This window comes from Rattus norvegicus, chromosome 4, assembly GCF_021556685.1.
Source record: "Rattus norvegicus strain SHRSP/BbbUtx chromosome 4, alternate assembly SHRSP_T2T, whole genome shotgun sequence".
Lineage (NCBI taxonomy): Eukaryota > Metazoa > Chordata > Mammalia > Rodentia > Muridae > Rattus > Rattus norvegicus.
Window position 1 is genome coordinate 67,579,581 of NC_141537.1, and position 27,286 is coordinate 67,606,866.

The window sequence follows — 27,286 nt, forward strand, 5'->3', positions numbered from 1 at the left end:
TATAGATAATGTTTTTACGTTATACAAGGATGAGCTTTGCATGTAGGTTTGGGCCCCATCCCCAAGACAGCGTATCGGGCATGTGTATATATGGCAAACATGGAAATCTAAAGGTTCTTGCACCAAGCATTTCAGCTAAGGGATGCACAAACTCCATGATCCAAGGCACTCTCAAAGTTTCTCTGGGAAGCAGAGAAAAGCGACTAAGGACCTGGCTCTCAAAGCTGCTCTTCCACCATTGAGCACTCTCATAAGCTTTCCCAACGCTCAGGGACAATGCATTCCAAAGCATGGAGTGTAGCGTTTGTGACTCAACCTTTCCCTAGCTCCAAATACTTATGGTGGGCCTGGGAGGTCGCTCAACGGAGAAGGGTGCCTGCCATCTGGCCTGATTTAACTGAGTTCAATCCTAGGAACCATAACAGAGGGAGAGCCAGGTATGGTGGTGCATGCCTTTAATCCCAGCACTAGGGAGGCAGAGGCAGGTGAATCTCTGAGTTCAAGGCCAGCTAGGTCTACAGAGCCAGGACCACACAGAGAAACCTTGCCTTGGAAAGCAAAAAACAACAAAATGCACACACAAACACACACACACACACACACACACACACACACACACACACAGAGTGTGAGAGAGAGAACAGACTTGGAAAGGGGTTCAACAAGCCTCAAAGCTTTCACCAGGAAACACACCAAGCTAAAAGGCTACATCTGCCACACTGCCTAGAAGTGTGGGTGTTAGAAGCCCACTACCTCATCTTACCCCCATGGCCCAAGCCTGAAGCCTCTCAGGTTTGTAGATCCAAGACTCCAGCCTTAAGATACTCAGTCTCTCTCAGCCCTGGCTGGCGTACAGCCCTCGACTATTCCGTTTTCCTTATGATCCCCAGGACTTGCCATCCCGGATCCCTCCTTATTTCACTGAAAACCTCTGGACTCAACTCCAGATCTTGGAAGATAAGGATCCCTCTACTTTGTGACTTGCCTGGCCTTGACCCTTCCCTTGGTTCCACCTATGAGGGGACCACTCCCCCCACCTCTTTTCCTCCTGGACTCCATGTCTAGGCCTCCCAGGCTGACACCTACAGTCCTACAGTCCTGAAAAATCTAGAGGACTACACCTGCTCTAAACAGGAGTCTCTCACACACATTCTTCTGCGCCCCTAGACTACCAGTTCAAGTCCTTTCTGATTGCAGACCCCTTCCCAACTCCCACACACCCTTCCCTAGAACTCTGTCGCTGGATCTTTGGGGGACACACACACACACACACACACACACACACACACACACAAGTAAAAGCAAAACAGCCACAGTGCCCAGGACACTGCTTCCCTTTAGTGTCTCGGGTTGGGGCAGAGGGCGAGGGAGGGCACCTTCCTGGAAGAAGGGCCACGATGCTTCCCAATGACCAACTGCAGTCAGTTGAATGCAAGCAGGCCATGTTGGCCTGTCCGCTACAGACTTTCCCACAGAAGCCCCCAGAGGGTCCCCACTGCTTCTCCCATCATTTTCCTTCAAGTGAACCTGGAAAACCAGCCATCCTCAAGCACAGATCTGACTTCCTAACATCCGCCAATACATAACATGCCAGACCCTGGCCCTGTCGCCCCTGCAGGATAAAGTCTGAAGCCATGAGCAGTCTGAGGAAAGGCCTCGGAGGTGGCCTTTGCCTTCTCAGCGTCATCTGTGTCAGTCTCCTCTCCAGACATCAGTGCTCGTTTTCTTCCTGATTCTAAACCTACCTCAGGACATTTGCTCACGCCCCTCAGCTGAGTCTAGATTCTCAATCTTCCCTCTCTGACACCCAACCAACACCCCACATAATACTGTCATCTCTCCATTCTTCCAGCGAGCTTCCCTGACTATCCCGCCTCCTGTCTGCGGCCGATTATCAGTCAAGGACTTGCTAAACAAGTTCCCTACATCCTCACCAGGCAGAAAGATCCCGAGACCCGGGCTACCCAGTGATCACTATTCTCGCATAGAGCTAGCTCAAAATTAACCACAAAATAATTGTCAAAAATGATTTCCTGACTTACTTCTTTCCCTTACCCCAACCCCTGGCCCAGAAGTCCACCAACTGGCACTACACTTTGCCTTTGAGCACCAAAATGAATCAGAAAGTTTTTTACTATTGTGTCTGATAAACTGGGCACCGTGTTCATTCACAGAAACAAGCCATTAGCTTCAGGCAGACCAAGAAGCACAATGCTGTCTCACCTGCGTTTCCTTGGAACTTGTTCTGGGTGGGGGTCCCCTTGCCCAATTCCTGGAGCAGGGCACAACCAGCAGTAGCAGAAGCAGTAGCAGCAGCAGGCAGCCACAGTCAGTTGTGGCTTTCTAGTGGCCCAGGGCCCGGTGGCAGGGAGGCTGCCCAGCCTCTCCCCCTCCACACACTGTCCCAGCTCCCTCTCCAGAGGCCACTGTTGTATCAACACATCCTACAGCGGGTGAGGTCAAACCTGCCACACCAGCCAGCCCTGCTCCACCCAGCCCCACCTGGGCCCCGCCCTCAACATCCGACCTTGAAAGTCCCCACTGCCAAGAAAGGACATAAATTCCCTCTAAGAAGGTAACTTGCTCCTCCGGGAACTGAAGTGGGGTACAAGGTTTCCAGGGGGCTTAGAAGGGTAAGACAGAGAGCAGGCTAGTTCAGCTCCTACACAAATCAAAACACTCCTTCAGTCTCAAGAGTGAGGCTGGGGTGTGGCTTTCTGGTAGAACACTTGCCTAGCACGTAGGAGGCCCTGGGTTTGATCCCAGCCCTGCACAGAACAGTAAGAATGAAATAACATTAAGTAGTTTTAGAAGCAAACAAAGCGTCTCATTCACTGTCCTTGTAAATACTTCCCCAGACACTATTTCCAAAGGTGAAGACACAGATGAATCCTTAGGAAAGTCCACATCCAGTGGCCCAGGGCCCAGCAGAGTCCAGCAGAGTGATGAGAGGAACAGAGCCAGAGATTTCGCTGGGCACATGGGCTTCCTCTGCAGTGGCCACCTGCTGCCTCGACAGGAATGAACTTTCCAGAACAGTTTTTCCAGGTGGTTACGTGCCAGTCCCCTTTGTGCAGCCATCTGGGGTCCTGGTAAAAGTACCCACTAGGTCCTCGAATGAGGGATGACTTTTAGGCTTTGCTTTTGTTTGTTTTGTTTTCATTTTGGGTTGTGTGTGTTTTGAGACAGGCTGGCCTTGAACTTACCATGTAAAAGAACTTCTGGTCCTCATGCCCACACCTCCCTGATGCTGGGATTACGGGCATGTGCCACCACATCTGGTTTATGTGATGCCGGGGATTGAACTCAGGGTTTCATGGATACTAAGCAGGTCCTCCGCTAGCTGAGCTACATTCACAGCTCTTGTTTTCACTGTTTCTTATGGAAAACATTTAAATATCTGTCAGAGTAGAAAGACGAATTAGTCCAAGAACCTTCCAAGTACATGTCATTCAACTTCAACTATTTGAATTTTGTGACATCTAGACTACACTCTCCTCTATTAATACTTTAAAGCTAATGCCATATAGCATAGCATTTCTTTCAAAAAACTGTCAACGTGTCATACATCTCTAAAAGATAAGGATTCTTTTATAGGCAGAAACATGTACACAAAGCCACAATCACACCTCAAATTCACCGACAATTTCTTCGTATAAAATATCCTACCAGGGACGTCTGTGCAGGTTTTCACTGTCACCTTGACATAACCTAGAGTCACCTGGAAAGTGAGCTAATGATGAATTATTTAGATCAAGTTAGCCTGTGAACATGTCTAACTGATGTAGGGAGACCTAGCCCATTGTGGGTAGTACCATTCCCTAGGCAGAGAACCTTAAACTATATAAGACAGGAAAAAGCTATACAATGTAAGCAAGCAAGCAAAGGTGCATTCATCAATTCTTTTGATATTGACTATAGATGTGAGTGACTAGCTGCTTGAGTTCCTGCCTCAACTTCCCAAAAATGATAGACAATAAATCCTTTTTGCCTCTTCGTTGCTTTTTGTTATTGTTTTGTTTGTTTTACTTCTTCCTTCCTTCCTTTCTTTGTTTCTTTCTTTGTTTCTTTCTTTCTTTCTTTCTCCATGGCAACATAAATGAAACTAGTAGAGTGTCTGAGGCTTGGATATTTAATAAGCTAGTGATTCCCATGGTTCCCATGCATGGTCTAATTAGCACCATTTCTATGATAAGTGGAACTTTGTTTCAGTGATCCCTTCTGCGTGTGTGTGTGTGTGTGTGTGTGTGTGTGTGTGTGTGTGTGTGCTTTCACTCTGTAAACCAGGCTGTCATCAAGCTCACAGAGATCCACCTGCCTCTGTCTCCTGAGTGCTGAGATTAAAGGCGTGTACCACCACAACCAGCTACATGCTATGATTTCTAGGTGGGAGCAATGTGGGGAATGAGTAGCTTATTCTAGGCCTGGTAGGAAATGGACACTGAGGTTGACCATGACCACACTCTCTGTGCTGGTTTGAATGATAATGACCCCCACTCCCCACCACACACACACACACACACACACACACACATAACCATGGGTTCATATATTTGAATGCTTGGTTCCCACTTGGTGGAACTGTTTGGGAAGGATTAGGAGGTGTGGCTTGTTGAAAGAGCTATGCCACTGGGGCATATGTAGCTTTGAGGTTTCAAAAGCCCAAGCTGTTCCCCGTTGGCCCTCCCCCTCTGCCCAGTGATTGTGGATCAGATGTGAGCTCTCAGCTACTGCTCTAGTGCCATGCCTGTCTGCCTACTGCCATGCTTCCTGTCATGATGGTCATGAACTGACCCTATGGAACAATGAGCCCCAAATTAAATGTTTTCTTCTGTATTGCTTTGATCATGCTGTCTCTTCACAGCAATAGAAAAGTAACTAAGACACCCTCCTATCCCTCAGGGCAGAAATGTCCATAAGTCCAAACTTAGTGGGACAGAGGGCAGAATTTGCAAAAGTAAACAGTAAGATACAGGTGGAAATCCATGTGAAGAATCACAGTGGCTGATGCTGTCACCCTTGAGGTGGTAAATTAGCAGAATATTTCAGGTTGTAGAAGGTGCAGTGTGCAAATGGCAGGCTTCAGAGATTGTTAGATAAGCTCAGGGAGGGGACCTCTCAGGAGGTGGCATTTTAACTGAGGCTTGGAAGATTACAAGCAGTTAGTTTGTTGGGCACACATGTAGTGCCCACCTACACATGTAATGCCCACCTAGAACGCCAGCCTTTGGGAGGCAGGGCTGGGAGGACCAAGAGCTCCAAGCCTGTCACACACACACACACACACACACACACACACACACAAACACACACACACAGACACCCCTGTGCATGCATGCACCCACCCACACACTTCCTGTGCTGCGTCACCCTTGGGTAAGTATCCATGTGTGATATGAATATCTTCCTGTGCTTTTTTTTTCTCCCGTCAGAGAAGCCAATTTGTATACATTTTCCCCAAATTTCCTTGTGAAATTCTTGTATCAATTTGGGCAGTTTGTTTGTTTTCATTTGTTTGTTTGTTTGAGACAGGATCTTGCTATGTAGCCCTGTCTGCCTTGGAACTCTCTAGAGCAAGGTGGCCTTGAATTCACAGGGATCCTCCTGCCGTTTGTGATTAATTTTTAAAATTATATCCCTTCAAACCCCTTGACCATCCCCCCAACCTGCCATAGTATGTAGTTAAGCATATAGCCATTTCTTCTACCAAGCAAAATATGCAACCAGATAAACTGTCCAAAATTCTCCCCAGGGAGAAAGAAGACTTGCCTCCACTGCTTCCTTCAAGGATGTTCCAGAGAGAGGCCCTTGCACAGTGACCATCCATTTTAAGGTGATGTCTGCACACCATACAGAACCATCTGTAACCAAGTACTCAACCTCTCTTACTCTGCTGATGGCTCATAGAGAATTTGCCATGAGGCCACACACACAGGCTGTAGGGAGAAGGCAGTGCAGTGAGAGTGGCATTAAGACTGCTCTCTTGTCTCGTAGCCTGCTGTTGTCCCCAGTGCTTGCTGAGGTCTGCTCCCTGCTTCCATTTAATGATGAAGTCTTGTGTGCATGCCCAACTTTACAGTTTGATAGATCAGGTAACATATAGTTCACGGTGGGCAATAACTTGTACTTCAATGGGCCATGAGCAGACTTCAGTGTCTGCTAAGGCCCACTAGCACACCAAAGGCTGTTTCTCTGAGACCCTATGACAAAGAAAGGGGATGGGTAATCTGGCCAAATAGCTCAAGATAAAAACACTTGCCACAAAAACCAGACAATCCTGGTGACCCGAGTTAGTACTGTCTCACTGTTCTGGAGTTTAGCAATCAAAAGACTTGATACCCTGAGGACTGTGGGGACAACTGTGTTCCTTCCAGGTTTGTCTTTGACTTCATTGGTGGATGGTAGTTCATGGTTTTGCTTGTCTACAGAAATATTGCTCTCATCTCTGCCTTCATATAAATGTGTGTTTCTATGCCATAAGGACACCAGGCAGGTGCATTTGCTACTCTAATATAACAAATGATTACCTCTGCAGAAAGTCCAATTCCACATGAGGCCACACTCTGAACTACCAGAGGTTAAGGCTACACCATACAAATTAGAAGGTTGGGAACACAATCCAGTCTTGAGACTGAACACTGGGAGGACCAAAGATCTTAAAGCTGGACAGGGACAAAAGACCCTAAATGAGGGAGGAGGATAAACGTGCAAGAGGAGAAAGCGTCTCAAGAATCATGGGGTGGCCATAAAGACGATGGAGTTTTCTGATGTCACTATATGCTTTACCTCACAGGTTAGAGAGAGCGGAATTCAGAGTAAGAAGTCTGCAGTCAGGAAGTTGATGACAAAGGAGCAAAAGATAGGTGGAGTAGTTCCGGACATGTTTATCAAAAATGAGGCTGTAAAATCAAAATGGAGGGAGTAGGGCAATCTGAAGAGGAAACGAGACCTCAGGGAAGAGTCTATGGTGGCTTGAAATAGGTTCATCCATCAGAATACTTTGTCATCGGTTGGTGGACATGTTTGGGAAGGATAAGGAGGTGTGTCTTTGCTGGAGGAGGGTGTCACAGGCTGGACTTTGGAGGCATCAAAAGCTGCCTACCAGCCTAGTGCTGTCTCTGCTTGGTGTCTGTCAGTCGGGGCGTGAGCTGTCAGCTGCTCCTCCAACACCATGCCATGCCTGCCTGCCACTATGATCCCTGCCAGGACAGCCATGGACTCCTATCCCTCCAGATCTGTGAGCCCCAGTTAACTGCTCCTTCTCTATGTTGCCTTGGTCAGTGGTTTTATCACAGCAGTAGGAAAGTAAGATAATTTTATCCTATGGCTTCAAACATGGCAGGCAAGCGTTCCACTACTGAGTTACACCCCGAGTTCTCTATTTCAAGGCAGGATCTCATTAAGTTGCACGGGCTGGCCTTGAGCTTGGATTCTCTCTGGCTGTTCTCTTCCCCAATATTGGGACCTGTGTCACCAAACCATATATTTTTTTTTATTTTTTTTTTATTAACTTGAGTATTTCTTATATACATTTCGAGTGTTATTCCCTTTCCCGGTTTCCGGGCAAACATCCCCCTCCCCCCTCCCCTTCCTTATGGGTGTTCCCCTCCCAACCCTCCCACCATTGTCGCCCTCCCCCCATAGACTAGTTCACTGGGGGTTCAGTCTTAGCAGGACCCAGGGCTTCCCCTTCCACTGGTGCTCTTACTAGGATATTCATTGCTACCTATGGGGTCAGAGTCCAGGGTCAGTCCATGTATAGTCTTTAGGTAGTGGCTTAGTCCCTGGAAGCTCTGGTTGCTTGGCATTGTTGTACATATGGGGTCTCGAGCCCCTTCAAGCTCTTCCAGTTCTTTCTCTGATTCCTTCAACGGGGGACCTATTCTCAGTTCAGTCAAACCATATATTTTTATATATTCTCAAAATCCCCAGCTCAGAGCATTGAAGGAAAATAGCAGTTAAATTTGGTTTGAGGCCTTGAGAGAAAGAACTCTCACAGAGTTAAATCCAAAATGACACTGTTCGTGGCATCCAATGCTTGAGGACAGTGGTCCACTGCCAGCTAAAGCCACTTCACACTTGCCCTGGAAGGTTCTGGGGAGGCACTTGAATGGCCTGAGGACTTTCTATAAAATGGCTCTTAAGCTGAAGATCTAGGCTCTCCACTTGCTGGGTCCCCGTGCACAGAGAGCCTCTTGTGCTCTCTGCCCATACCAGAATTAGAAAGATACAACCATACTCATGAATTCAGCCTCACAGGAGTAGTCTACAAGAGATTGGCACCTAGCAAACAAGAAGGGGTACACATGCCCCAAACTCAACTGCTTGTGAGGAATCTAAGCTCAACAAAATACCCTTGCTACAAAAGTCCTACTGGCTTTTCAAAGACCATTGTCTAATATTTTGGAGCTGGACTCCAGCCAGATCACCTTCATTCAAGCAGACGGTTTTATCATGCGCTGACGTCTAGCACGTCTGCATGGTTGGCCAGCCACCGTGTTCATGAAGAGCTCACAATAGGAGCAGGTGACTTGAAGTTGCTCCATGAGAGAGGCCCTCAGTTTCCTGTACCTCCTACACCCCACAATGGACTCCATTAATGGTAACATCTCTGTAGACTGTGCACCAGCACACGGTGATCTAATTTATAGATCTTGGAAGCAGGATCCTTCTGCTGTGGAAATTCCCGCTTCCTCCTGGTCACAGGTGTCTCTCACAATGTGATTCAGTGACACCGGTACCATTGGCTCTCGCTGTTGTTTATAGCTTTACGTCCTGTGGGTGGTGTTTACGTCCCGTGGGTGTTGCTTTACGTCCTGTGGGTGGTGGGCGGTGCCCTGGGATAGAGCGCAGCAGCCACAGTGACTTTTCCCTCAGTCTCTTCCAGTCACAAGCTCAGCCCAGGAAGGACCCTCGAGGGCAGAGTCCTCCAGCAGCCTCTTTTCTCCTCAACGTACCTTGGCCTTGCCTCAGTTTCTCTTCAGAGCAGACCCACTTCACAACACAAAGGAGATGTAGGAAGAGAGCATTTCACCACAGAGAACAAGACGGCACAGTTTTCACAGGCAGGTTTTTCCTGAGTTCCTAAGCTTTTCACTTTGAAATGACTGCACTGGGTTTTTCCCCCTTTAAATTTTTTAGTTTTTTACCTCATTTTTCACACACAAAAAATTTATTTCCCAGCTTACCTCTTCCCCCCGACATACACATTTACTACTATCTGTACAGTGTTACTGTACACTGGTTACAGACATAGAACACTTAGAAATCCTCTAAGCCTAAGGGGGTTTTCAACCATCCTAACGCTTTGTGAGACCCTTCAAAACAGTTCCTCATGCCGTAGTGACCTCGCTTCCCCCACCACCAATCATAAAATTTTATCACCGCTGCTTCATAACTGTAATTTTGCTACTGCTATGAAATGTAATATAAATATCTGATGTTCAGGATATCTGGTATGAGACCCCAGTAAAAGGGCTGTGTGCCTCCCCACCAAGGGATGGTGACCCACAGGTTGAGAACTGCTGCGTTGCGTCTATGTCGTCCCCTCAGAGAGCAGATGCGCAGGGAAATAAAACCATCTATCTGCAGTCCCAAAGCTCATGTGCTGGTGTCAAAGGCAAGGGCAGCCCACAGCTCCAGTCTCTGGGTCTGTTCCAGTCGTCATTGTAGCCTTCCCCAACATCACTCCAAGGGCTAATCCATGCCCACCCCATCTGCCCTAGGCAATACACTCCGTCTGAGGATCATCTGTCTCCTCTCAGTGGGTTCTGAGGACCCAAGATAAGGGCCTTCGGGCCCACAGAGTGTTGAAGGCATTGCTCCGCCCCGCAGCCCCCAGTCTCCACCAGATGGCTTAAGCAGCGGCATCACCAAGCTATGACTTTGGTTTCCCACAGACTGCTTGAATCCAGGCTGCTGGCAGGAGTTGGCTGTGCTCCCCATGGGGCTGAGGAGAGTCTGGAAGAAGTAATGAAGGAGAGACAGAAGATGAAAGGGGTCATGGTAGGAGAGAAGTTAGATGTTGGGGAGTCCGAACTAGCAGTGCCTGGCTCCGTGTCTGGTCCCTCTCGGTTTCATGTAGTCAGAACTGGTAGGCGAAACTGCCATCATGAACGTGAACCTCATTTCACAAAAAAACTTAGCTGAAAGTTACTCTTGGAGGACACACTTTTCTGTTCACTAAACAAAACGGAATCTGACCACAAGCACTGTTGCGTCAACACTAGCAGTGTGCATAATAAGGCTGAGCCTGAAGTTGCCAATCACGGGGCTAGGAGGTTGACAAGCCCCACCCCTCTAATTGTCTATCAACTTCACCTTAAAATGCCCTTAGTCTTTTGATGCTCATAACTTTCTATCCTTTCTAAGAGAACCACCCACAATGTGTTTGGATCCCATACAAACTAGTGTGCTGAAGAGGACGGTTCAGTGGCTTAGAGCATTGGCTCCCCCCACCCACCCCCACTCCCCCCCCCTCCGGCGACCTGGGTGGGATTTCTAGCACTTACCCAGCAGCTCCCAGCAGTCTGTAACTCCAGACTGACATCTTCTCACAAAGCATACACTCGGCTCTTACACACACATCCAGACAAAAATAAGCAAGCAAAACACAACAAGAAACATTGTATTTAAAGGGTAGAGGGCACTACGGAATCTGGTCCCAGGAAGTTACAGCCATCAGGATTATTAGAGAAGAGGAAAAGGGAGACACACACCCTGGAGGATGACGACCTGGCTCAGTGTGCAGCCCTCCTGTCTATTTCTTCCGTCTTTCCTCTACGCTCCTAAGTCCCTCCCTCTCCACGAAGGAGCTTTAAGGATGAGGCCCTCTAGCCTATCAGGATTTCTAGCCCCTGAGTGAACTTGATTCATTCCTACAAACTTGTCATCTAAACCCTGGCCCCTGAGGAGCAGCGCTCAGACCTGAACTCCAATAACATCTTCAGAAGGATCTTTTCTTAGCTAGAGTTTGAAAGGCCCAATTCAAAGCCCAAGGACAGACGTGTGGCACAAGGGCCACCCGTACTCACATGGGAAGCACCTTCACTGTGAAAGGGCCTTTAGGCTTTTCCCTCTCCTGGACTACTGGACTTAAAATGAAATCATAGATAAAATGAGATGTGTGGAGAGCTCCCACCACGTTGGCTATCTCCAACTCCAGCTACTACCATAGTGCCTGACTACAAACGTGTTTACTCTGAAGGGTTTTTGTTTCTTTTTTCTTTTTATAATGTGTAACTAAACACTGAACTATTAGAAAAGAAAATCTTGGGAAAGTTCCTGCACAGTGCCTAGCTTTGAGTAACATAACTTCCTGGAATACTCTCCAAAGTAAACCCAAAACAAAAATGTAAGAAAGGCTTACTGGCTTTCTAGAACTCTTCCAGGACACGCTTTTTTAAAAGAGGTAAATTCTGCTGATTCTTAGAACTGCCCTGGAGTCCTTTCTTTGGTGAATTAACAAATCATCAGAGGGGGTTGGGGATTTGGCTCAGTGGTAGAGAGCTTGCCTAGCAAGCGCAAGGCCCTGGGTTCGGTCCCCAGCTCCGAAAAAAAAAAAAAAAAAAAAAAGAAAAAAGAAAAAAAAGAAAAAAGGAGAGAAACAAATCACCAGAGATTAGAGAAGTCAGCCACCCTACATTATGATAACTAAGTATTTTTTGATAAGAGAATATTTGTCATTGTCTCAGAAAGCAATCTCTTGGTATGAGAGAGATGGCTCAGCCATGAACAGCACCGGTTGCTCTACCAGAGGTCATGAGTTCAATTCCCAGCACCCGCATAGTGGCTCACAGCATCTATAACTGTAGCACCATAGAATCCGATGCCCTCTTTTGCTATGCAGATGTGCATGCAGATGAAATCACCCATATACTTAAGATATGTACATGACTAAATAAGTCTCTTTAAAAACACTTAATTTCAACCCAAACAATAACTGATAAAAGAGAAAAAGAGTGGCTGGACCATTGCCCTCCACCACACCCTCTGTTTCAAAGATTTAATAGGATGCTGTCAGCTTAGGTCAGAGGTGTGGCCACTAGGGAGCTGTCTAAAACCTTCATAAGTCACTGGCTCTTATCATTTTGTAAGGATAGGTTCAACTCATATTTAACATATGAAAACATACATGTATAAAATTTAAACATTTGAAGTTAATTGCTTGTCATAATTATTTTCATTGTCTCAGGTTTGTTTGATTCACTTTTGCTGCTTTTGTAGTTGTTCATGTTTTGGATGTGAGCACATTTTTGTCTAGTCATGAACATTTTGGAGATCCTTGAAAGCCTTGTGGATTCTATGCATCACTCAGGTGTCGACCACGTAAATCAATGCCTTTTACAATGCCCTTTACAAGGTTTAGTAAGAAGAAAACGTGGAAGAATTTGTTGGGGAAGGGGGCACATTGGGAGAAAATTCCTCTCTGGATTTGGTCCTATCAATGAGCAAAATTACCACAGTGTAAAGATCATTATTGGCTTTATTTGCAATTCCAGAATGGAATTCTTCCTCATTCTATGACACTTTCTATGAGACTTCCCAAAGGGCTGAGTAGAAGAGTGCTCTGTATAGACAGGAAAGGATTGAAGGAAGCCCAGATGGGTCATTTCCAAATTAGTATCCTTGGGGACAGAGAAACAGAGCAATAGGAAAATAACGATCAATTAACATCACGCTTTCTAGAAAGCATCGATGCAGGGGATGCAACTAGAAACTGGACCATCTCCGGAGACCTTGGAAAGCCAGAGCAGCAGCTTCTGGTCAGGTCAGTGGCATGGAGCTTTGGCATGAGGGAGACCATTTTGACTTCCAGCCACAGACCAGAAGCCTGGTCCACAGTAGCAGCATCCCCGTCATTTTTTTTTTCTTTTTTTTTTTTTTTTTATTAACTTGAGTATTTCTTATATACATTTCAAGTGTTATTCCCTTTCCCGGTTTCCGGACAAACATCACCCTCCCCCCTCCCCTTCCTTATGGGTGTTCCCCTCCCAAACCTCCCCCCATTGCCACCCTCCCCGCATAGTCTAGTTCACTGGGGGTTCAGTCTTAGCAGGACCCAGGGCTTCCCCTTCCATTGGTGCTCTTACTAGGATATTCATTGCTACCTATGGGGACAGAGTCCAGGGTCAGTCCATGTATAGTCTTTAGGTAGTGGCTTAGTCCCTGGAAGCTCTGGTTGCTTGACATTGTTGTACTTTTGGGGTCTCGAGCACCTTCAAGCTCTTCCAGTTCTTTCTCTGATTCCTTCAACGGGGGACCTATTCTCAGTTCAGTGGTTTGCTGCTGGCATTCGCCTCTGTATTGGCTGTATTCTGGCTGTGTCTCTCAGGAGCGATCTACATCCGGCTCCTGTCGGTCTGCACTTCTTTGCTTCATCCATCTTGTCTAATTGGGTGGCTGTATATGTATGGGCCACCTGTGGGGCAGGCTCTGAATGGGTGTTCCTTCAGTCTCTGTTTTAATCTTTGCCTCTCCCTTCCCTGCCAAGGGTATTCTTTTTCCTCATTTAAAGAAGGAGTGAAGCATTCACATTTTGATCATCCGTCTTGAGTTTCCTTTGTTCTAGGGATCTAGGGTAATTCAAGCATTTGGGCTAATAGCCACTTATCAATGAGTGCATACCATGTATGTCTTTCTGTGAGTGGGTTAGCTCACTCAGGATGATATTTTCCAGTTCCAACCATTTGCCTACGAATTTCATAAACTCGTTGTTTTTGATAGCTGAGTAATATTCCATTGTGTAGATGTACCACATTTTCTGTATCCATTCCTCTGTTGAAGGGCATCTGGGTTCTTTCCAGTTTCTGGCTATTATAAATAAGGCTGCGATGAACATAGTGGAGCACGTGTCTCTTTTATATGTTGAGGCATCTTTTGGGTATATGCCCAAGAGAGGTATGGCTGGATCCTCAGGCAGTTCAATGTCCAATTTTCTGAGGAACCTCCAGACTGATTTCCAGAATGGTTTTACCAGTCTGCAATCCCACCAACAATGGAGGAGTGTTCCTCTTTCTCCACATCCTCGCCAGCATCTGCTGTCACCTGAGTTTTTGATCTTAGCCATTCTCACTGGTGTGAGGTGAAATCTCAGGGTTGTTTTGATTTGCATTTCCCTTATGACTAAAGATGTTGAACATTTCTTTAGGTGTTTCTCAGCCATTCGGCATTCCTCAGCTGTGAATTCTTTGTTTAGCTCTGAACCCCATTTTTTAATAGGGTTATTTGTTTCCCTGCGGTCTAACTTCTTGAGTTCTTTGTATATTTTGGATATAAGGCCTCTATCTGTTATAGGATTGGTAAAGATCTTTTCCCAATCTGTTGGTTGCCGTTTTGTCCTAACCACAGTGTCCTTTGCCTTACAGAAGCTTTGCAGTTTTATGAGATCCCATTTGTCGATTCTTGATCTTAGAGCATAAGCCATTGGTGTTTTGTTCAGGAAATTTTTTCCAGTGCCCATGTGCTCCAGATGCTTCCCTAGTTTTTCTTCTATTAGTTTGAGTGTGTCTGGTTTGATGTGGAGGTCCTTGATCCACTTGGACTTAAGCTTTGTACAGGGTGATAAGCATGGATCGATCTGCATTCTTCTACATGTTGCCCTCCAGTTGAACCAGCACCATTTGCTGAAAATGCTATCTTTTTTCCATTGGATGGTTTTGGCTCCTTTGTCAAAAATCAAGTGACCATAGGTGTGTGGGTTCATTTCTGGGTCTTCAATTCTATTCCATTGGTCTATCTGTCTGTCTCTGTACCAACACCATGCAGTTTTTATCACTATTGCTCTGTAATACTGCTTGAGTTCAGGGATAGTGATTCCCCCTGAAGTCCTCTTATTGTTGAGGATAGCTTTAGCTATCCTGGGTTTTTTGTTATTCCAGATGAATTTGCAAATTGTTCTGTCTAACTCTTTGAAGAATTGGATTGGTATTTTGATGGGGATTGCATTGAATCTGTAGATTGCTTTTGGTAAAATGGCCATTTTTACTATATTAATCCTGCCAATCCATGAGCATGGGAGATCTTTCCATCTTCTGAGGTCTTCTTCAATTTCTTTCCTCAGTGTCTTGAAGTTCTTATTGTACAGATCTTTTACTTGCTTGGTTAAAGTCACACCGAGGTACTTTATATTATTTGGGTCTATTATGAAGGGTGTCGTTTCCCTAATTTCTTTCTCGGCTTGTTTCTCTTTTGTATAGAGGAAGGCAACTGATTTATTTGAGTTAATTTTATACCCAGCCACTTTGCTGAAGTTGTTTATCAGCTTTAGTAGTTCTCTGGTGGAACTTTTGGGATCACTTAAATATACTATCATGTCGTCTGCAAATAGTGATATTTTGACCTCTTCTTTTCCGATCTGTATCCCCTTGATCTCCTTTTGTTGTCTGATTGCTCTGGCTAGAACTTCAAGAACTATATTGAATAAGTAGGGAGAGAGTGGGCAGCCTTGTCTAGTCCCTGATTTTAGTGGGATTGCTTCAAGTTTCTCTCCATTTAGTTTAATGTTAGCAACTGGTTTGCTGTATATGGCTTTTACTCTGTTTAGGTATGGGCCTTGAATACCTATTCTTTCCAGGACTTTTATCATGAAGGGGTGTTGAATTTTGTCAAATGCTTTCTCAGCATCTAATGAAATGATCATGTGGTTCTGTTCTTTCAGTTTGTTTATATGATGGATCACGTTGATGGTTTTCCTTATATTAAACCATCCCTGCATGCCTGGGATGAAGCCTACTTGATCATGGTGGATGATTGTTTTGATGTGCTCTTGAATTCAGTTTGCCAGAATTTTATTGAGTATTTTTGCGTCGATATTCATAAGGGAAATTGGTCTGAAGTTCTCTTTCTTTGTTGGGTCTTTGTGTGGTTTAGGTATAAGAGTAATTGTGGCTTCATAGAAGGAATTCGGTAGGGCTCCATCTGTTTCAATTTTGTGGAATAGTTTGGATAATATTGGTATAAGGTCTTCTATGAAGGTTTGATAGAATTCTGCACTAAACCCGTCTGGACCTGGGCTCTTTTTGGTTGGGAGACCTTTAATGACTGCTTCTATTTCCTTAGGAGTTATGGGGTTGTTTAACTGGTTTATCTGTTCCTGATTTAACTTCGATACCTGGTATCTGTCTAGGAAATTGTCCATTTCCTGAAGATTTTCAAGTTTTGTTGAATATAAGTTTTTATAGTAAGATCTGATGATTTTTTGAATTTCCTCTGAATCTGTAGTTATGTCTCCCTTTTCATTTCTGATTTTGTTAATTTGGACGCACTCTCTGTGTCCTCTCGTTTATCGGCTAAGGGTTTATCTATCTTGTTGATTTTCTCAAAGAACCAACTTTTGGTTCTGTTGATTCTTTCTATGGTCCTTTTTGTTTCTACTTGGTTGATTTCAGCTCTGAGTTTGATTATTTCCTGCCTTCTACTCCTCCTGGGTGTATTTGCTTCTTTTCGTTCTAGAGCTTTTAGGTGTGCTGTCAAGCTGCTGACATATGCTCTTTCCTGTTTCTTTCTGCAGGCACTCAGCGCTATGAGTTTTCCTCTTAGCACAGCTTTCATTGTGTCCCATAAGTTTGGGTATGTTGTACCTTCATTTTCATTAAATTCTAAAAAGTTTTTAATTTCTTTCTTTATTTCTTCCTTGACCAGGTTATCATTGAGTAGAGCATTGTTCAATTTCCACGTATATGTGGGCATTCTTCCCTTATTGTTATTGAAGACCAGTTTTAGGCCGTGGTGGTCCGATAGCACGCATGGGATTATTTCTATCTTTCTGTACCTGTTGAGGCCCGTTTTTTGACCAATTATATGGTCAATTTTGGAGAAAGTACCATGAGGAGCTGAGAAGAAGGTATATCCTTTTGCTTTAGGATAGAATGTTCTATAAATATCTGTTAAGTCCATTTGGCTCATGACTTCTCTTAGTCTGTCTACATCTCTGTTTAATTTCTGTTTCCATGATCTGTCCATTGATGAGAGTGGGGTGTTGAAATCTCCCACTATTATTGTGTGAGGTGCAATGTGTGTTTTGAGCTTTAGTAAGGTTTCTTTTACATATGTAGGTGCCCTTGTATTTGGGGCATAGATATTTAGGATTGAGACTTCATCTTGGTGGATTTTTCCTTTGATGAATATGAAGTGTCCTTCCTTATCTTTTTTGATGACTTTTAGTTGAAAATTGATTTTATTTGATATTAGAATGGCTACTCCAGCTTGCTTCTTCTGACCATTTGCTTGGAAAATTGTTTTCCAGCCTTTCACTCTGAGGTAATGTCTGTCTTTGTCTCTGAGGTGTGTTTCCTGTAGGCAGCAGAATGCAGGGTCCTCGTTGCGTATCCAGTTTGTTAATCTATGTCTTTTTATTGATCCCCGTCATTTTTGTACCCAGAAGATGCGGCTGCAAGATTCTGCTGCCACGCCCAGCTCCTGGATCGGTGTGTGCGACCAAGTTACCCAGCAGCCTTCTTCACGCTGACGCCACAAAGTTCGGGAAACATGTGTGGTATTTTGTGCCTTAAATAGCTCCCCGGCCCATCTTCTACTCCCTGCCCTAGGATTCTTTTTGCTTTATTTGTTATTTCAAAATTACTTTATCTCACTCAATTGATTGTCAATAAGCCTCCTCCAATCCTTTGTGGATCGAGGCAGCCTGTAAATAAACCAATAGATAAATGGCATTACTGTCCCCTATTGCCTTTCTCTCATTTCTCGGATGGTTCTTATTGACAGTGACTTTCTAGTAAAATGGGGCTTAGCGTTGCGTTCTGAGCACCTGTCTGCCCTGTACTGTGTGCTTTTTCATGGATTACTTCATTAAGTCATCCTGAGAAGTCTGAGGACAGATGCCATCCTACCGTTTTCCCATAAGGAAACTGAGGCTACGAAGCATTAAATGATTTGCCTGGGGCCATCCAGCCAATAAGAAGCAGGGCTGTACTGGGGCATCCACTCCATAGTTACCATAGAGCCTGTTTCTCTTTTATGGATGCCATTTCTAGGATTCCCTGAAGAATCTAGAAATGGGCTGGGCTCCTGGGACTGGGAAAGCTGACCAGAATGGCTTTAAGGGACCGAAGTGCAGGGATCTGCACCCCTCCCAGCTGTGGATCTGGCCTCCCAATGCCTCTCAGTTCTGTAGCCCCCTTCTCCACCCTCAGCCCAACTTCTTATTGCAGAGTCTGGTGAACCTGCAATAAGCCTGTGATGAGATTTCCCTGCATGTAGCTCTGGTTTAAACCTAGTCTGGAGTATTTGTGCAAAGAGATGGCTTCCCAATCATAAAACAAAGCCCCGTTTCCTTGGTCTTGTATTCAGGACCACTTACAATCTGTTCTTAGTCCATCCAGATGAACTGTAGGCTGAACAGTGTACTCATCAGTATCTAGACAACGGGATATACTAATGCCTGGAGACCCTGTGCCTATCAGTTTCCTTGTGCCTGGTGAGCTACACACCTTTGAAGTGCCAGATCAAATACCCCATCCCCATCATGAAATGCTCTCTCAATCCCCTTATCCCCAACCAAAGGCTTGGCACACAGTGTTGCTACTTGGACACAAGTGAAGGTCCAAATAGTGGTTGGCTTGCCCTGGACCTTTCTCGGAAAGACCTAAAATTAAACTGCTTGAAGCATGTCTACCCAATTCCCCCAACTCATGGCTACTATTAATTTATTCCTTTGGAAAAACCTAAGGCAAGACCTATGTATGGGCCACTGCACATGTCTGTCCATTGAACTTTTCTTTTCCATTTTACTTTTTGTGGTTGTTGAGGCTTATGGGCTTGGGTGGGGAGCAGCTCATGTAGCCCAGGCTGGCCCAGGCTCGATCTTCCTGCTCTTATCTCTTAATTCCTAGCATGACGGGAGTGAGACATGATCTTCTATAGAGCGTTGAGTGAGCTAGACTGCATCCATTCCTTTCTTATTGGGCTGTGTATAAGGACACAGTGTAAAAGTTCTCCCACTTCAGAGCTAAGCCGGCTACCCTAAGAACCCATCAACTTCCATCTGCAAACTCAAACTTCAACACCCAGCCAGACGTCACTTCCTCTCTAAGCCCCTCCCCTGCTTCTTTTGGATGTCACTTTCTCTGTAAGCCCCGCCCCTGCCCGTCTCTGATTTAATCATTCCCTCGTCTCTCTCCCCTGCCCGTCTCTGATTTAATCATTCCCTCGTCTCTCTCTCTCTCCATTACTGTCTTTCCATATTCATCCAAATTCTTCCTTGCTTGGTCTCTCTGATGGAGTGTGTTCTTCTCAAGGACAGAAACCATGTCTGTTACCTCATCAAAGTCTCAAATGCTAGGCTCTTGGGTGTCTTTCCTCCTCAAGGTTGAATGTGGAAGACACCGATGTCAGCTCCCTCTTCTCTGCTTTCAGTTACTTGTCCTCAATTAAATGCTGATCAAATTAAATGGAAAATTCCAGAAGCAATTCCTAAGTTATTATTATTATTGTTTTTTATAAACAAGACTCCTTTTTTAAAAAATTTATTTAATTTTATTTCCTGTGTATTGTGTCAGATCCTGGAACTGGAGTTACAAACGGTTGTGAGCTGCAAAGTGTGTGCTGGGGATTGAATCCAAGTCCTCTGGAAGAGCAATGAGTAACCACTAGGCCATCCCTCCAGCCCCTATTATTTTGATTTTTTTTTTTTTTTTTGAGTTCTTTTTGTATCCCTGGCTGCCCTGGAACTTGCTCTATAAACCAGGCTGCCCTCAAACTGGCAATATCCACCTCTGTTTCAGGCATGCTGAGATCAAAGACGTGCATTCCCACCACCACTACCACAACCAGGCATTCCTAAGTTTTAAATGGTACATAATATATTGTTATAATTGCTGCTTAATTATTAGCTGTGTTAGTAATCTCTTATTACAACTACAAATTAAACGTTACCATAGGCACGTATTTCTAGGAAAGTACGTGTGTATTCCAGTGATATTCATGGCTTCAAGCATCCACTTGAGTCCTTGGAATGTACTGCCTTAGGTAAGGACACTTCAGTAAGAACACTGTCAGTCAAACATTTAGGCTGAAAGCAGCAATCACGGTTTGCCACTACTCAGTTCAGAACCTTCACACAGCCTCCCGGCTTGCCTCCTGATGCAGGTTCAAATTCCCCAGTCAGTGCCCGGACACATAGTCAGCCTGGCTCTCCAGGCCTACCACTCCCACCCAGAGCGGGACCAAATTTATCTACGTCAAGATCACAGTGGGCTTCCAAACACCACCTTGTGACCTTTGAGTTTCCTACTTCTGTGCCTTTCTCCCCTTCACCTGTCAGACCTCAAGGCCTCCCTAAGGTGTCTCATCAGCAGGGGTGGCTGGCCTCTTGCTGTTGATGCCCAACGTCCTTATCATTCAGACATTCCCCAGGTTGCTCAGGGTCTTGGGTTTCTGTAATGCCAACACTCTGGGTGTTTGCAGGCTATAGCATAGTTCAGTGCACACAGTTGGTGAGCAATAAGTAATAGAGAATTACTGAACTCAATAAGTAATTGATTTAGAGACCCTACACTACACCTGCAGGTGAATCAACAGCACGTCCAGATCCACGGAACCAGCAGGGAATCACCTTCCCTTTTCCTCAAGGAGAACTCTTGTCTCAGGGAGGGAGGGAGGGCCAAGGTTGCCCCTCCTTCCCTTCCCCAGCCACAGTTCCAGAGGCAGAGCAGGTGTGGCAGGCATTTTCCTTGGCTCCACCTTCTTTCTTTACCCCCAAACACTGAACAGATTCCCAGTTCCTGCAGGACAGGAGTCACCTCAAACACAGCACACTCAGGACACATGTTCCCCACCCCAGAGCACCTCTGCAGCAACATGGCCCAGACAGGTGTCTTCCTCCGCAGCCCTGGGTACCTCACCTCTGCCCCGCAGGCCGCCCTGCTCTTCAGCCTGGTCCTCACCTCCTTCTACTTGTGCTGCGGTACAGGTAATAGTTTTGAGCTTTAGTCTTGGCCACCTTGGAAGGGGGAGGGCAGGACTGGGGGAAGGGGAGGGAGGATTCCTTGACCAGGGTTGGTCCAGCACAGAGGAAAGAGGAAACAGAAGTCGCTCCCCTGGAGGATTAGGCACAGAGTGGGGGTGGGAGTTAGCTGGGGATGTCTTGGGTTCCTTGCAGTCAATTCCCTTGCTAGGACAGCAGCAATCACCCCTGTAGACCCTTGCCACAAAACAAAACACAACGAACAAATTTGCCAATTTGCTGGCATCTCATTCGTCAGAGGACCAAACTGGTAGAAAGGGGTACCGCGCCCCTGCTATTCCCAATGGCTCTGCCAAGGCTCCCTCAGGACGAGCCGTCACCTTCCAGCCGAGGTGCCTTCCAACCCAGACTGCCTCAGCCAATTTGAAACTGAAAAGCTACCCTAGGCGGCTCTCTAACCCCACCCCCACCCCGAGCCTCCTCAGGGCAGGCATCAGAAGCAGTCTCCCATTCAGGTTTCTTTTCTCACATCTGAAGAGGCCTGGCTTCCTTAGCTGGGCTCTACACCAGAGCGTCTAGGGGTCTGGCTTCCTCTTTCCTGCTTCTGGCTCTGACCTTGCCTCAAGCTTCCCCCGTTGACCCCAGTCCTGACACACCCTTCTCAATATTCTGTCATCCTGAGTCTCTCCTCTTGGAACAGCCAGGAGGCCCTTGGGATCCTTCAGAGCTAGAGAAATTGGACTCCTTTCTCCTCATCCTGCTTACTAGCTGTGTGATCTTGAGCAAGTTACTTTACCTCTCTGTGCCCCAGACTCCTATTTTATAACATTGGGGTAACAACGGTGGTTTGTGATTTATTTGTAAAGAGGAAATGGGTAACAGCTTGTAAATCATTTACAACAAAACAAGGGCACAGTAAACGGCAGCAGCTATGGTCACTCTCAGTTTATCAACCACAGATAAGGGCCCTAGTTTTTATGGTTGTTGTTTTTCTTCTGTTTGCCATGACAGAGCCTTTTGGGTACCCCTAGTCCACCAGTCCCTGGATGGTTCTTAGAACACCAACGGGTGACATTCAAGTATAAAGCTGCCAGTGAGGAATGGGTCCTGACCTCTAAAAATGGCAACCTCATAGGATTCAGCCTAATACTGGCATCTCAATAAATTTTCCCCATTCGTTTACTCTGTCCTGAGAATACTCCCACCCTAGGTGGAGAGACCAGATCAAGGCTGAGGGCATGATTTGGTTTTGAAGGGAATTTCTGATGTTCAGGAATCAGTTTCTCCAAAACAGGGCTCAGCTCTAAGCTATGTGAATAATTTACAACAGAAGTCAGATTGTATCAAGGTTACTCGCATATTTTAGGCAGGATGGAGGGACTCGGGACTGGGAGGCAGCAGGTTTGTGGCTGTGGTTAAGCAACAACTTTCTTCCTCAATTAGCCTGCTCGGTGTAAACAACACCTCTGAAGGACAAGCTGACCCACAGGCAGTGGGGCATTAAGAGCTCTAGGCCCTCCTTTCCATTTTCAAGCAGACAGCAATATAATTTCCAGAAAGGCTCTTCAAAAGTCAGTCTCTTGGGCTCGGGCACAGCTCACTGGGGTGGGGATGGGGGTGCTTGTCTAGCATGTGAAAGCCCTGGGCTTAATGTGCAGCATCACATGAACCCCCCCCACACCGCCACCCCCACCCCCACCCCACTGCAAGGTGGTGCATGCCTGTCACCTTAGTACTTGGAAGGTAGAGGCAGGAGAATCAAGGGTTCATAATCATTCTCCGCAAAGATAGCCTCAGACACAGGAGATCCTGTCTTTAAAAGGACAAATGAGCAAACAAACAAAAACCCCCTTGGTTTTAATCCCCCCTCCCCCTGCCCCCAGATTGGGATTTGTGTGGATAGGATTTTCTTCCCTGGTAAATGTGTCCGGTTGAACTGCAATTCCAGTAAGGTGGCCGCCAGCTACCTGAACACACTTCAGATATGACCAGCGTAACTGTTCAACCTAAGTTCATTTTTAAGAAAATCACCGTGAATAGCCACAGTGTCAAGGAACTGATGTCCTCAGCATCGTGGGTCTTGCCACCCTCCGCCAAAAGACACAGGGACACAGCTTTTCTCCCTAAATCTCAGTGTCTGTCTCCACAACCAAGCGCTGCTCCACACACTCTTGACAGAACTTTTACAATTCCTTCTAAAGTGCTTGCTTGTCTGTCTTTTCATCTTCCTGTCCTGGCTTGTCAATCCGCAGACAGTTCCAAGCACCAGCTTTTCTAAGCAGTGGATTTGCTCACCTGAGATGTGCTTTTTGTTGATGACCTTGTACCCGTGTGACACATCACAACCCACAGAGATGAAGAATCAAGATCAGATTTCAACGGTTTTGTTTTGTTCACATGTTGGAAAGAAACTGAATCTGCTGTGAAAGAGACATTCTAGATTGTTCTGTGCTTGGTTCAGTTAACACTGGAATAGCCATCCTATAGCCATATGTGCAGGAAGCAGCCTGTGCAGTGGGTCTTGGTCACCGAGGAGCTTATTTGGTTTGGTTAGGTTTTCTTCTTTTGAGACAGGGTCTCCCTACGTAGCCTTGGCTGGCCTAGAACCTGGGGTGTAGATCAGGCTGGCCACAAACTCAAGAGACCCCTCAGCCTCTCCCTGCCAAGTGCTGGAATTAAGGCATATGCATGCCACCATGCTCCCCTGAAAAGCATTTCTGTTTTTAAAAGAAGCGAAGTGTCTTTGAATAAGGACGAAAATGGGATTTTTACCTGGGTCAGCTCAGCACAGGGACAGCTGGCACAGTCATGCTTATTGCTGCACTGTTTATAGTAGGGGAGAAGTGGAACCAGTCTGGATGTCCATCAACCGATGAGCGGATATAAGACATATGGTACAGGGGCATGAACTATACTAAGACATAAGGAATAAAATTGTGTCATTTTTTCAGGAAAATGAATGGAATGAGAAGTCACATAGAGCGGAATGAGCCAAACCCTGGAAGCCTATTTCACAGTTCTGTATCCTATGAGGAGTCCAGACAAATGTAGGAGATTATACGGCCATTAATGATCATGGGAGGGGCTGTTCTAGTTTGCTCCTCAATTTACAGTGATAAAACATTGATCCAAGGTAACTTTAAGAGGACAAGGACTGTGAAAGGACACCAAGGCAGGAACCTGGAGGGAGGAATTGAAGCAGAGGCCATGGAGGAGCACGAAGCTTGCTTTCTTATACAAACCAGGACCACCTCTTTAGGAACAGTACCAGCCACAGGGACTTGCCCCTCCTACACTCAATCTTCAAATCCTCCCATATCTGAATGGAGGACGTGGTTCAGTGCTTAAGAGCACTGACTGCTCTTCCATAGGTCCTGAGTTCAAATCCCCAGCAACCTCATGGTGGCTCACAACCATCTGTAATGGGATCCGATGCCCTCTTCTGGTGTGACTGAAGACAGAGACTCAAGTACATAAAATAAATAAATAAATCTTAAAAATAAACCTCCCACATCAATCTTTAATCAAGAAAATGCCTCTGCAATCATGCCTACAGGTATCTGATTGAGGCAGTTCCTCAGTTGGGGTTCCCTTCCCCAAGTGACTCTTTATGTCAAGTTGGCAAGTACTAAACAGCACAGGGATTACTTGGAAAGAGGAAGGGACCTGTCAGACGGCAGAGGGAGCATAGTCAGGAGGAAGACTATGTGCAGAGCATATGATCTTCATATTTGAATGTCCTGATGAAACCTATTATTTTGTACAACAATTTAAAAATTAAAAACAAGACAAACTCTGTTACTTTATAAGTTTGAAGAAAGGTGAGCATAATCTTTCATTCGGGCTTGTAAAACAAACACCACAGACTGGAGGTCTTTGACAGAAAGGTGCTTGATCACCATTCTGCAGGTTGGGTGTCTAGGGCAAGGTGTGGGCAGGTTTGGGCTCTCCCTCCTGGGGTTACAGTTGGTCTCTGGCTCACTGTGACCTTGAATGGCTCTTCCTCTAAGCCCTAAGTTGGTGGTGCCTCCTCCTCCTCTTCTTCCTCCTCCTCCTCCTCCTGCTCCTCCTCCTCCTCCTCCTCCTCCTCCTCCTCCTCCTCCTCCTCCTCCTCCTCCTCCTCCTCCTCCCCCTCTCTGTTTTGTTTTTGTTTTTGAGACACAGTCTCCTACAGACAGGCTGGCCTGGGAATGCACAGAGATCTACCTGCCTCTGATTCCCAAGTGTTGGATCAACCTACCTCCTCTCCTCTCCTCTCCTCTCCTCCCCTCTCCTGTCCTGTCCTGTCCTGTCCTGTCCTGTCCTCTCCTCTCCTCTCCTCTCCTCTTCTTCCCTCCCCTCCCCTCCCCTCCCCTCCCCTCTCCTCTCCTTCTCCCTGCGCCCCCCCCCATCAGGACTCTGTGTACCCTCATTTAGCCCGTGTTACTTCTTTGTCTGTCTCCATAAACAGCCCCACTGTTGAGTTGGGGCCCAGCTGATGAGTGAGATGAGTTCAATGTATCCCTCACAAGCTTTAGTGTAGTCTTCCCTGGGACCCCTAGGCCACTGCCATTACTCAGTACTCATGCATGAAATAATTCTAACCCTCTGCCAGGACTCATTGACACAACTTGCCTTTCCCTGCAGAAGCCAGCAGCGGCAACTCAACCCTGAGTACACACCACCCAGACCCCGGGACCCTCGAGCAGTGTGCTAGTAAGTTTCCCCTGTCAACTGCCCAGATCTTTGAGCCATCCCTGGATCTAGGAAAGAAACTTGGGCCCTTCTCTGTCCACTAATCCGTGTCAGGTGGCTCACTGACAGTCTGGTCTTCCTGGACAGTGGAGGAGGGGGAATGTCCCAGCACTGTTCACAAAGCTAGCTTGGCTTTGATCAAAATTTAGTCTCATGCTCTTTTGCACAGGTGGGTCTAATGACCAGTAGCCAAAGGGGAAATGTAGTGTTTTGGGGGTGAAAAGCCCATTGAAAATAGCTTCTCCAACCTCGGCCCAAAGCAGGAGCTGGCTTGTGGACTCTTCCCCTATCTCTAGTCATCCTCTTGGCATGTTTCCAAGAGCAGGATGATCAGAAAGCACAGGAATCTCCACCACATGTGTCCAGTCAACGAAAGGTTTTGCTTCATCTTAACTCTGATCCCCCCCATTATCCCGTCCTCATCAAATGGCCAACTGCACTTACGTCTGTGCACTTAGAGCCGGAGAGGGAGCAATAATAACTACCTAAGAGGCCAAGAGCACGACTTCGAAATCTACAGGCTTGAATGTGGGCTCTGCCTCTGCCGTACTGTGATCTTGGTCTTCTTCAGTTTGGGATTCCTTACATGAAGTGGGGATAATAGCTGAACCAGCAAAGGGCTGGAGTGTAGGTCATATCCTCATTCAGTGCCCCAGGTTCAGTACCTAGCACCAAAGCAGTGGTAATAACTTCCCTGTTTGTTAGCTTGACTGTGTGAAGTAGCAAACATGTAAGGATTTAGGATATGCTTAACAAGTGGCAAGTGCTTGTAAACGTCAGTTGCTTCCTGTGTTCTCGTTCTAACTTGAGAGGGAGCAGGCGTGGCTGGTGTCTTACAGTCCTGTTCCTGCTCTCCCCTGTCAGATGTCGACTTCTGCCCACTAGCCTCCCTGTGTTGCCGAGCTTCTGTGGACGAGTATGGCTGGATCGCTGCGGCGGTTGGCTGGAGTTTCTGGTTCCTCACCCTCATCCTGCTGTGCGTGGACAAACTGATGAAGTTAACTCCAGAGGAGCCCAAAGACCTGGCAGCATGAGCAGAGCTTTGGCTCCCAAGGATGGCTATTTCTACCATATGTGGATAGCGGGAAGGGGCGGGGGATGCTTCTAGAAGCCGGGCTTCTGTCACTTTAAAGTCATGTGTTCCTTGAAGTCTCTGGCTCCTTTATTGTGGATTTGGTGCTGTGGACCGAACTCAGGCCCCTGTATAAGCCACACATGCACTTTGCCCTCCAGCGTCCCCTTGTGGCTGCACACCCACTTCAGCCACTGTTCCAGAAGGAAGAAGGTGAGGTCAGAGCTGTCCCAAGGACCTGTGTGTCTGCATGAATGGCCGTCATCCACCAGAGTCCCTACAGTGACACTCCCCATCTACCCCAAGCTTTCTTCAGGGTGCACACGAAACCTAAGGCCGTCTTTTAATGGACAGATTTGAAAAGCAGGACGTTGGCTCCTCCTACTTTAGTCAAGGGCAAAGCCATCCTGCCTTCTTCACAAGTTCAATTCCTCCCCAGCACTCCATCTTCCCTATCAGTCCGCCTATTTTAATCATTTATTTTCCTGTGTATGTGTGTGTGCTTGCTGGAGTTTGTGAGCATATGCCCGTGGTGCTCTCAGAGGGTGTCAGACACAGGA

General features: G+C 46.3%; 2 protein-coding genes across 2 annotated transcripts in view; one reads left to right on the top strand and one right to left on the bottom strand.

Moving 5' to 3' along the window:
* Atp6v0a4 (ATPase H+ transporting V0 subunit a4) overlaps nt 1–27,286 on the bottom strand; it is an 82,467-nt gene that overhangs the window by 44,596 nt on the left and 10,585 nt on the right.
* Tmem213 (transmembrane protein 213) lies at nt 20,732–26,803 on the top strand. Its single transcript, NM_001399337.1, is given in 3 exon segments — nt 20,732–20,926; nt 25,547–25,615; nt 26,519–26,803. Coding segments are annotated over 3 exon segments (384 nt in total). The 5' UTR covers nt 20,732–20,781; the 3' UTR covers nt 26,689–26,803.